Source organism: Diaphorina citri, unplaced genomic scaffold (genome assembly GCF_000475195.1).
Source record: "Diaphorina citri unplaced genomic scaffold, Diaci psyllid genome assembly version 1.1 scaffold850, whole genome shotgun sequence".
In the NCBI taxonomy this organism is placed as follows: Eukaryota; Metazoa; Arthropoda; class Insecta; order Hemiptera; family Psyllidae; genus Diaphorina; species Diaphorina citri.
The window spans coordinates 55,082-67,355 of NW_007378282.1; the positions used below are offsets into that span (position 1 = coordinate 55,082).

At 39.4% G+C, this 12,274-nt stretch overlaps 1 protein-coding gene across 2 annotated transcripts in view; it reads left to right on the forward strand.

Annotated features, from left to right (window-relative positions):
* Positions 1-12,274, forward strand: part of LOC103512548 (serine/threonine-protein phosphatase 2B catalytic subunit 3) — a 64,032-nt gene that overhangs the window by 19,115 nt on the left and 32,643 nt on the right. For both annotated transcript variants that reach the window (XM_026825987.1, XM_026825989.1), the window contains exon 2: positions 7,979-8,182. In XM_026825987.1, coding sequence (XP_026681788.1) covers positions 7,979-8,182 — 204 coding nt within the window. The remainder of the gene's footprint in view (positions 1-7,978; positions 8,183-12,274) is intronic.

Here is a 12,274-nt window from a genome sequence, read left to right on the forward strand (position 1 = left end):
GAGAGAGAGATACTTATGGCCGGGACCACTATCTGAGTATCCAACTGAGTTCAAGTTAAACAATAATTGCTTTCAGCAATATGATTGGTTGATGTTGGTGTTAAACCAATAATTTATTGTAGGTATAACTAAAAATGTTTAAAATTAAGCAATCAGATTAGTTAATCCAATCGTTAAACCAAGTTTAAACTCCGATTGTGGTTTCAGCCATGAAAAGCTTGAGACATAAGTAACTCAATATCCAGGTATGTACCTAACTACTAAACTATGACAAATTCATGATTATTTTATAAATGAACATCATTCGATACACATGCAGGCACATACATCAAAGTATTTGACATTTGAGAGTCCTGGATAAAAATCCAAGACCAGAGATAAATTTATTAACATACCTACATAGGTGTAGATGTCTGCTTAGGTACCTAAATTAAAAAAATCTGGTTTGAACGTCACACGACTTTCCTTATCCTATTGAATGGTGCTTATTTGGGTGTTCTGTTGTAACATTTACAATATCTCTAACGGTTTTGTCGCTATAGCTGAAAACCGCCAAAAACGGTCGAAATCTGTCCAAAAGCGGTCAAAATACCGCCAACCGCAGCACCTATTTTAACCAAACGTTTTGTGTTGCATCCTTGTCACATTTTTGAACTACATACCAAATTTCAAGTCTCTAGCTTATAGTCTTATACCGTTCCCGAGATATTGTTAAATTACACGGAAAACCGCCAAAAAGCGGTAAAATGCCGCCAAGCGTTGCACCGGTCTTAACCAAAAGTTTCGTGTCGCAATCTTGTCACATTTGAGAGCTACATACTAAATTTCAAGTCTCTAGCTCTTACCGTTCTCGAGATATTTTGTTTACAGACAGACAGACACACAGACAGACACACAGACAGACACACACACGGACCAATGGCTGAAACTTTGGATTCAGGCTCTAGGGACCTCAAAACGTGTTTTGACACTAAAAACTGACCATCGAAAATTTGACCCGATTACATTACTTTCCTTCCTATAGGATAAGGAAAGTAAAAACTAAGGTAGGAAGGTTGGAACGAAAACTTTTCTCTCCCGTGTCCTCGCGTTCTAAGGCCTTTTTGTCTGTACGGGGAAAAAGTAGGTCACTGTCTAGCAGCCTACGTATGTACACCTAGAACCACTCCTTTGCTTTAAGTCTTGAGGGAAAAAAGATGTGGTTTTAAAATTTTCCTCAAGTCCCAAGTTCTGATTTTTTTTTTTTCCTTTTTACTCTCTATTATTTTTTATGGATTTGTAATTTTGTATGAATGTGAACTTCACAAACTGAAATATTTTTTTTTTCACTTAATTGCACAGTTCAAGAACGAAGAAGAAGAAGAAGAAGAAGAAGAAGAAGAAGAAGAAGAAGAAGAAGAAGAAGAAGAAGAAGAAGAAGAAGAAGAACAAGAAGAAGAAGAAGAAGAAGAAGAAGAAGAAGAAGAAGAAGAAGAAGAAGAAGAAGAAGAAGAAGAAGAAGAAGAAGCTAAGATAGCTTTACAGCTTAGAATCAGGCTCACAAAGGATTTAACCAGATCGTAGTCACTTAGGACTTATTATAGCCGATGGCCCTACTTACCAATTCCAAAAACGCGGGAATTGAGAAGCAAAGGGGGAAACCTATACGGAAAAATATACCTCGTACTTTGAAATCTTTGAATTCAAGAGAAAAATCATGTATAAGTAGAATCGTAATAGAAAAAGACGGAAAATATTCAGAATATTCTAGTCACGTTAAGGAAGGGAGAGAGATTCTTTATCTCTCTCAGCACGAGTATTCGTGGTCCTTTGTGGCCGGATAAGAAAATCCTGTACGGAAAAAATACCTCGTACTTTGAAATCTTTGAATTCTAGAGAAAAATCATGTATATATAGTAGAATCGTAATAGAAAAAGACGGAAAATATTCTAGTCACGTTAAGGAAGGGAGAGAGATTCTTTATCTCTCTCAGCACGAGTATTCGTGGTCCTTTGTGGCCGGATAAGAAAAATACAACTCCGCCCCGGGGTACTTTCTCTTTGAACATTCTGACCTTTTCCAGATATTGATATCAAGGACAAAATGTCAGAAGAAAAGGGGAGTTCTAAATTGGGATACGTTGCAACGTTGGAAAACAAAAAGAGATGGTATATTGGTGATGGGGAGCAAGCGAGCAAGATATACAGCCCCGGGAAATGTTAATAATGTTAATCCATTTTATTCCATCGTAACTCTCGAACGATTAGGCGTTGGAAAACAAAAAGAGATGGTATATTGGTGGGGAGCAAGCGAGCAAGATATACAGCCCCGGGAAATGTTAATAATGTTAATCCATTTTATTCCATCGTAACTCTCGAACGATTAGGAACAAAAAGAGATGGTATATTGGTGGGAGCAAGCGAGCAAGATATACAGCCCCGGGAAATGTTATTAATGTTAATCCATTTTATTCCATCGTAACTCTCGAACGATTAGGCCAACTGTGATATTTATGATCCGTTTGTTCCACCGAACTCTCAAACGGTTCGTCCGATTATGAACAAATGGGTAGAAATGCGAAACACTAAAATCTGGAGTTAACATCCATCACAATTCACATGACTTTAATTATCCTATGAAATTATGCTTAACTGGGTTTCTTAGAAGAGGGGAAAAGAAGAGACGAAAAAACCTTGAGGGGATGAGCTTAGAGTTCCGAGAGGGGTTCACCCACCGTGGCCCCTGACTACAGGATTTGAATGGAACACTGGAACAGATATAATGATAATAATAGTAATGAATAATAATGAACAAAATGGCAGGATTAAATTTGTTCATATTTCATTCTTGAATTGTTTTCCCTAAGACAGGTTTTATCACCCACCGTGGTGGCCCCTGACTACAGGATTTGAATGGAACACTGGAACAGATATAATGATAGTAATAGTAATGAATAATAATGAACAAAATGGCAGGATTAAATTTGTTCATATTTCATTCTTGAATTGTTTTCCCTAAGACAGGTTTTAGCTACCTCTATTTCTAAATGAAAATTATAAATATCCAAGGATTCCTTCTCTTCTGTTCTGTTGTTGTTGTTGTTGTTGTTGTTGTTGTTGTTGTTGTTGTTGTTGTTGTTGTTGTTGTTGTTGTTGTTGTTGATGGGGTATGAGTTACGTTATAAAGGTAACTATATAAAGAGGTAACATGCATAATGGGACGAAGAGGTTAAAATATTACCTCGGCCTTAGCAACATGCGTGAGAGAAAAGCACTACGACAAGCCATGAAAATTTGCCCGACTTTCCTTTTAACCCCTTGAACCTCCCGTGGGTCCCGATTGACTCATTGGTTTTTGACGATTAACCCCATGAACAACCCAATGGACACCGCTTGACTTATTGGTTCTGAAATTATTTGCTAGAGGTGTTAGTGGAGAATGGCGAACGGGTTAATTTATGACGTTGATAATACGTTTCCGTCGCGTTATCATAATCTCTGAGGTCGTTAAAAAATATTTCCGCCATAACTATAGGTATATCTACCCACCCTTTTTCAACAAGTTCCTACCCCTCCCTGCCATAACAACTTTCCCCTAGCGATAACTCTCTGCCTCTCCCTCCCATATATCTTTAACCAAGATCAAAAAATTCCCGGAGGGACGGGCCCCGCTTGTTTTACATGAGCTCTGAAGCCTTGTTGAACAAAATTGGACTTGTATTGAGTTATTAGTGTTTATAGAAATACAGGGTGCAGACTGCAGAGAGAGAGGGTGGAAGTTATACATATAACCTGTGTGAACCAGCTCTATCCAAACGCTTAGTTTAGCGGGTTAGTGTATGGATATTTATGAGTAGAAATTGCCCCTCCCCCTCCCCCCTTTCCGATGGGAACTTGGTGGTACTTGACCTAATTAGGCACCATTAATTTGAGGGGAAAAAAAAGGCGCTATAAATCAAAATATCGTGCCAAAGTTTGAATACTATTTTTTTATTTTTATTTTTTTATTACTTGAAAGAAGAAGAAGAAGAAGAAGAAGAAGAAGAAGAAGAAGAAGAAGAAGAAGAAGAAGAAGAAGAAGAAGAAGAATCCCGTATTCTCTTCCCCTATTTCTCTCTCCTCTCCTTCCTTGTATCACTCTCATTCTCACTCTTCTTTCTCTTCTTCATTCCTTCCTCTTTCTCCTCTCCTCTTTTTCCCTTCTGAGTTGTTAACTTAGTTTCGAACGGAGAAAAGTGTTTGAATGATGAAAATGTTACCAGGTGTGTGAGAAGTTGTGATGCGGTTAGTGTCACTCCTATGGAAATCAGTCGGTCCTCGAAATTTTGGGATTACCTCGATTTCGATTGAAAATGAATAGGTACCTAAAGGCGCGAACGACCCTGATGCATAAAACATAATTATAGCGCCCACATGTCTAATTATCTATGTCTACTTAGGGTCCTCTGACCTTATTTAGATTGCGGGAATAAATTGACTTTTCAGTCTCACCCTAGAAGTATACCTACGAGTAAATGAGGTATATTCCATTTTATTTGATGAGCAATTGGCAATTGAGTATCAAGAAGTTTAGACGAATACAGACTTTTCACATCCCCAGTTAGAAATGTAAGAGAAGTAGTTTCTTTTTTTTAGGTTTATTATAGCAAACGTATATTGCTTTTCTTTTGGCTTCTTGGGGGAAATCATTTTTTATCGAAACAACTCGCGTACAGGGTGGCTCAAACTCAGGCTTGATGGTGTCCCCCCCCCCCTGGTTTGTGTATTTGGTCTAGTAACAAAAGTATTTGGACTATTAGGGGACCTATCTCGTGAATGGTGAAACTTAGAAGGAGAAAGAGCCACATTTACACTAGGTTGCTAGGTTCACACTGCACAGTTTTTTTACTGCGACGTTTTTTTACTGTCCCGTTTTTTACTGGGACAGATTTTATTTCGTCCATATGTACTGCAAACATTATGGCTATTTTGAGGCCAAGTTTTTTGATTGAACTTTCTGTTGTTAAGTTTACATATTTCACAGATGTCTTGATCAGAAGTATCTTTTGAGCGGTTCCACATACCAGCCTAGTTAGCTTGGAAGGTAGCGCGTCCCGCTCGGGGCGGATTTTATCCTAAACGGATAAGGTTCGCTCTCGGAACGGCTGACTTTCTGCATGTCGATGCAGGGCCGTATCTCAGATTTTGTCGAGGGGGGAGGGGGGCGAGAGTCCTAACAGTGATGTACCGGGCGGGAATGTTCCAAATTTTCGGATTTGTAGGAGAAGATGTTTGAACAGAGGTGACTAAATAAAATAAATAATTGAAAGAACTGGGGTATAGAACTGATGGAAAAGAGGTAGGAGATAGTTGGAAATAGGATGGGAAGAGGAGGAAATGGAAGATTAGAAGGACTTTCTGCTATCCTGTCTGCCATCTCTCTCAGCTTTCGGGACGATAAGGCCTTAACAGTTACAGTTCCCTCTATCAAGCATTTATTTATTTATTTATTTTTTCAAAGTTTCCACATGAAAATGTCCCCTGCGCCATCCAGTATACAGAAAAAAGAAACTCCATTGTTAGCTTTTTATGAGCTTTCCTCCCACACCCTCCCATTTCCCAATATGATACTTTCTAATTTTTTGACAGTATCCCTCATATTTGATCATGAAAAGTGCCCAATTTGGACATTCTGCGCATTACAGGGCTAGGGATCACATAACACAGTCTTGACCTCTAGAGATACAAATAATGTTTGTGTGGTCCTCCAAAAATACGTTCGTATGTTCGCTATTTGATGCGAAACATGACACTATCCGAAGACCCTGTATACAAACTTTTGTTGGTGGGTGTGGATGATAGTGTGGCAGTTACTATAGCCCTATTATTGTAGCTTTTGATGCCTTATCCCTCCTGTTTATTCTATTTTCATGTCTATTCGTATCCAAAATGGTTTTTTCTATCCCCTTATGGAACCTGTTAACAAACCCTTTTGTAGGTTACTCTGTGCCCTGTAGTACCCTGTAATTACGAAAGACAAGGAGAGAGGGAGGGTAAGGAGAGAAGGAAGGATAAAAGAGATAAATAACACTTGTTTCTCCCACCCTTGAGAAAGTTTCTGTTTCCTGCCTCCCTTCACTCTTCTCTCCAGAATCTCTCCCCTTTTCTCTCCCTTCTTCCCTCCATCCCAATGCTATGGACATCATCACGATCATGGTTTGTGGATCTAAAGTTCTTAACTCTCTCTCTCTTCCCCTCTTTCCTCCTCCTCCTTTTCTTCTCCTCTCCTCTCTCCTCTTCTCTCCCTCTTCTCTCTTTCGCTCTGTGTCTCTCGACACAAATTATTAAAATTTAATTCTGGATGGAAACTAAACTTTCCATCTTGAAATTTTTATTTCCATGTTGCTCGTCGTCTCAAACTTTTTGAAAATCGGAGGAACAATAAGAGTAATAACTTGGTTTTGTATACAGGATGGCTGTTTCCTAACAGTATCCCTCATATTTGATCATGAAAAGTGCCCAATTTGGACATTCTGAGCATTACAGGGCTAGGGATCACATAACGCAGTCTTGACCTCTAGAGATACAAATAACGTTTGTGTGGTCCTCCAAAAATACGTTCGTATGTTCGCTATTTGATGCGAAACATGACACTATCCGAAGACCCTGTATACAAACTTTTCAGTCTTCTAATTCATCTCTTGTTTATTTCCCATAGTTTCCACAAAAAGTCCATGACCATAATTTCATTTCACATTACATCATGTTCGTTTTCCTCCTTTGAGACACCCTGTATTTCCAAAATTTGGGGCACACCCTACTTATAAGTTTTAAATTTGGGCAAACTTTTCAGTTTTCCAAGTGCTCTCTTGTTGTGTCCGTGACTATAATTTCATTGGCCAACCAGCAAAATATTTCCGAAAATGTATTTACCCTCCAGGAGGAAATGTGGTCCTATATACATATTGGTTGTTTCTGATGACTTCAATAGGCGTAATAAAAGTCATTTGAGAGGGTTTTTTTTTCCTGCAGAGGTTTCGGTTCGAAAATGTTGGAAGTAAATCCCCACCCTAAGCTTAATTTTCCTATAGGACCGCAATGTATGGCTTTACCAGGGTCCTATATTTCCACAAGAGCTTAACATTTGTTTACAACGGCTGTTGTTTTGCAGCAGTAGTAGCGAGTGGTACTCCGGTGAAGCCTCAGATAACCAGGGCCTAGGAGTAGTTATTCTTTTGGCAAAAAAAATAATAATAATAAATAAATAAAGGGACTGTTTAGTCCTATCCGAGCAGTATAAACCAGCACCTTGTCTAACCGATACCTTGTTCTGCTCCCCAGGTGTTCCATTTCCCCCCAGTCAGAAGCTCATCATAGCCGATGTGTTCGATACCCTATCTTCCCCTCCTCCTTCTTTTCCTTTCTTTCCCCTCTTTTCCATCCATATTTCGTATCTCTTTTCTTTGTTCAGGTCGGTGTGTTTTTTTTCCTTTTGAAAATTTTCAATGGGCGTCTACTTTTTCGTGTTGAATTCTTTCACCTTTATTTTATTTCTCTTTCTTTCTTTCTTTTCCTCTTTCCTGACTTCTTTCCTCCCTCCCGATTTTAAGCTCCCTTTCTCTCTTCTTCCTCCCTGTATACAACATATTGGTTGTTTCTGATGACTTCAATAGGCGTAATAGAAGTCATTTGAGAGGGGGTTTTTTCCTGCAGAGGTTTTGTTTTGGTTCGAAAATGTTGGAAGTAAATTCCCACCCTAAGCTTAATTTTCCCATAGGACCGCAATGCATGGCTGACGCAATGCATGGCTTTACCAGGGTCCTATATTTCCACAAGAGCTTAACATTTGTTTACAACGGCTGTTGTTTTGCAGCAGTAGTAGCGAGTGGTACTCCGGTGAAGCCTCAGGTAACCAGGGCTTAGGAGTAGTTATTCTTTTGGCAAAAAAAAGTAAAGGGACTGTTTAGTCCTATCCGAGCAGTATAAACCTTGTCTAACCGATACCTTGTTCTGCTCCCCAGGTGTTCCATTTCCCCCCAGTCAGAAGCTCATCATAGCCGATGTGTTCGATACCAGGACGGGCAAGCCACGGCCAGATGTACTCAAGCAGCACTTTATCCTGGAAGGTCGGATTGACGAGACGGCCGCCCTCAAGATTATCAACGAAGGGGCCACACTCCTCCGCTCGGAGAAAACGATGATCGACATCGAGGCCCCCGTCACAGGTAAGTCAAGAAATAGGTCTTTCTCGTCCTATAATAAGGAAATTCTTCTTCGCCTTTTCCCGTGTACAGACGGGGTCGGCGTTTTTCGTGAGCCTCTCAATCAGCCCTAACTAGGGTGATGATTGGTTTGGGCTGACATTTGGTTTTGCTATTTCTTTAGCAAAGGAGATTCAGGCTGGTATAATCTCTGTTTAAAGTTCCCCTGCCAGACTAAGGTGGTCGACTCCCTGTTAAACGTCCCCCAGCCAGACACCCTCTGCCAAACAATAGTCCCTCTGCCAAACGTAAAAAAAATCACCGTTCTTTAAGGTTTCTAGTTTAACAGTAGTTCAGAGAAATTTTCTAATAGACCAGAAAACCACTATGCTAATTGAATTCCTGCCAGTCTGCCATTAGTTCTAGCAAGAACTATCAGTCTGTCTCAGTAGACCACAATTATGCTAATGTCTTCAGATATAGAGCAACATTCCTTGTAAAGTTCATTGTTACTTGAGCTGCCAGGTTTATCTCTCCAGTGTCACACTACCGTTTCCAACTCGAGATGACATTTGGTTGTCAGTGTCTAAATTCGAATTTGCTAGACTAGCTCAGACGCCTAATCAGAAGCATCGACTTCCCAAGGCGTGATCCGTGTGATATGTCCTCAAATAATTCCCATATTTTTGTGTCCGAGTAGTTAGGAGCACTATCAACCTGGAGAAGCTGGGTTCGGATCCCGGCCACCTATGAAACAAAGGATTGAAATTATTCGGTCACAGGGGAATACTAAAGTTAGAAATATCTACCCTACTGAGGGCCGTATTTAGATCACTGTTTGGACTCTTGCCTTCCTCCTGGATACGAGCTGACTCTAACGCCATATAACTTGGACATGAGTACATTTTTTCACAAACCTCTAACATCCTTGTTTTGAAAATTAAGTGTTTCAAATAAAGTGGCTGACATTTTGTTGTCAAAGAGATTACCCAAGTATACGCCATAGACGAGAAATGGAGGATGCTCTTTTCATGGTTTTATTTCTTGTCCACATTGAGAGTATACGACTTGAGTATAAACGACACGTACGGTGTTCACAATGTCGAGATAAACGGGTGGAAAGATGAGAAAAAATAAAGTGTATCAGCCATTGTTGTAGTTTGTATCTTAGAAAATTGCTTGAAATATCCCTAGTATCCCTACATTTTGTATCTTGAGTGTCGAGAATGTCGAGATAAACGGGTGGAAAGATGAGGAAAAATAAAGTGTATCAGCCATTGTTGTAGTTTGTATCTTAGAAAATTGCTTGAAATATCCCTAGTATCCCTACATTTTGTATCTTGAATATTATCATCATATTGTATCCTCGAAGATGGCTTGAATTATCCCTGAGAACGGAATTGGGTCAGTTGGGGATTTCTACTAATATGGTTGTGGTGATGATTCCTAGTTTGTTTTGTACATTTTCTTTATTGGCGATAGTCTGTTGTGTTCTAGTTTTCTAGTATATTTTGATCCCCCCCCTTGATATCCCTCGGTTGCCTTTATCTGCTGATTTCCAGTCTATTTTCTAGTCCTTGCGAGCTTAGTGCATATTGCACAGTAAACAGCGTTCCGTGAAGCAATAACGGGGGATTAAACCCTTTCCATCCAATATTTTTTAAATGATGAGGATTATAGAACCAATTTCTGAAGAAGATTGCGAAAATAAAGGAATATGAGAAGGAGGAAGCAAGGAAGGAAGGAAAAAGTCAATTTTTCTCTTGAATCATTTTTATGATAACCTACCAATCCAATTCAGTTTCCTAATTTCCTTCTATGTCTGTCTTTTCTTCTACTTCCACTATTCCTTCCTTATTCCTCCCTCTTCTCCTGTCTCTCCTAAAGAGGGCTCTTACTCAAAAAGTCAAAACTTGTTGACTCATTTCTCATTCTCCTTCTTTATTTTGTTGAGCGGGATTTATTAATTTTAAATACCCCTAGTTAGAAAAACTCGCATTAATTGTATTCGAAACTTGTGTTTTTGAAAGTTCATTGAAGATCGAACTAGTTACCTATAAATCTTCAGGGGGGGGGGGGGAACCGGGTGAGTTCCTACCCCTCCCTGCCATAACAACTTTCCCCTAGCGATAACTCTCTGCCTCTCCCTCCCATACTTGATCCTTCCCCTCGTGTACCTACCCTTCCGCCACAACTACCTACTCCTCCCTACCATATCTACCTTCCCCTTCGCCTCTTATACTTACCTCTCCTCTACAATCATCCACCCCTCGAGCGCCCCCTGTCGTAAATAAAACCTAACTATTAAAACTCTATGCCACGTATAATGGACTATTAAAAACTTACTCCCGTACCCCTTCATTGGCGTTTGTCAAAGACAATGTGTCTCCAAAGAGCAGTCAAAGAGTTGGGCTATAATAATGCCTTCTGAGTGTAATAGTGCCTCCTTTGGCTATGTAGAAGCTGCGGAAAGGTTGCCAGTTCTGGCAATAGCCATCAATCTTGAATGGATAATCGGAATTTCGGCAACAATGTATTGGGTTCTTCCTATAATGAAACTTGATCATATTATGTACAAGAGATTTAAAGATTGTTTTTCCTGTCTTTTAATTTAGAGCAGGGAAGGGATTTGGAGTCCAGCTACTATGACCCATTTATAGACAATGGGCTATTTCGTAACAATGAGTTGTTTATGAAAAGGACTGCTCGTTGTTTTAAGTCAAAAGAGTTGGGCTATAATAATGCCTTCTGAGTGTAATAGTGCCTCCTTTGGCTATGTATAATAGTAGCTGCGGAAAGGTTGCCAGTTCTGGCAATAGCCATCAATCTTGAATGGATAATCCGAATTTCGGCAACAATGTATTGGGTTCTTCCTATAATGAAACTTGATCATATTATGTACCTACCAGAGATTTAAAGATTGTTTTTCCTGTTTTAATTTAGAGCAGGGATTTGGAGTCCAGCTACTATGAAGATTATGACCCATTTATAGACAATGGGCTATTTCGTAACAATGAGTTGTTTATGAAAAGGACTGCTCGTTGTTTTGTATACTCACTTGGGACCACTGTAGACCTAATGAGAGGAAGTTTTGTCATTAACACTCTGTAGAATTTTATGATCCCCAACTATTGTATAGTTGTGGGTGTGGATTTTCCTATAATGAAACTCGATCATATTATGTACATACAAGAGATTTAAAGATTGTTTTTCCTGTTTTTAATTTAGAGCAGGGGATTTGGAGTCCAGCTACTATGAAGATTATGACCCATTTATAGATATAGACAATGGGCTATTTTGTAAAAATGAGTTGTTTATGAAAAGGACTGCTCGTTGTTTTGTACTCACTTGGGACTACTGTAGACCTAAGGCGGTCTCTTCCTGATCCCTTGTGTGCCGCGTCCATTTTAATTTAGGACTATTGCACTGTAGACCTAATGAGAGGAAGTTTTGTCATTAACACTCTGTAGAATTTTATGATCCCCAACTATTGTATAGTTGTGGGTGTGGATGGTAGTGTGGCAGTTACTATATATAGCCCTATTATTGTAGCTTTTGCCTTATCCCTCCTGTTTGTTCTAATTTCATGTCTATTCGTATCCAAAATGGGGTTTTTTCTATCCCCTTATGAAACCTGTTAACAAACCTTTTTGTAGGTTACTCTGTGCCCTGTAGTACCCTGTAATTACGAAAGACAGAAAGGAAGAACAGGAGAGAGGGAGGGGGGGGAGAAGGAAGGATAAAAGAGATAAATAACACTTGTTTCTCCCACCCTTGAGAAAGTTTCTGATTCCTGCCTCCCTTCACTCTTCTCTCCAGAATCTCTCCCCTTTTCTCTCCCTTCTTCCCTCCATCCCAATGCTATGGACATCATCACGTGTTCAACACTCGTTTGTGCACTTAATCTTCTGAATGACTGAACTTTATTTTTTACATTTTCCCCCACAAATAAACTATAATAATAGTAATACTGTACTTTACCAGTTTACTACCTACTAAATGCTCCACATTAGGTACCTTTTTTACTTTTTTCGTTTACTTTTTCCCCTACTCTTGTACTTTTTTCGTTTATCGACTTTTGTCGCTCTCTCTCTCTCTCTCTCTCTCTCTCTCTCT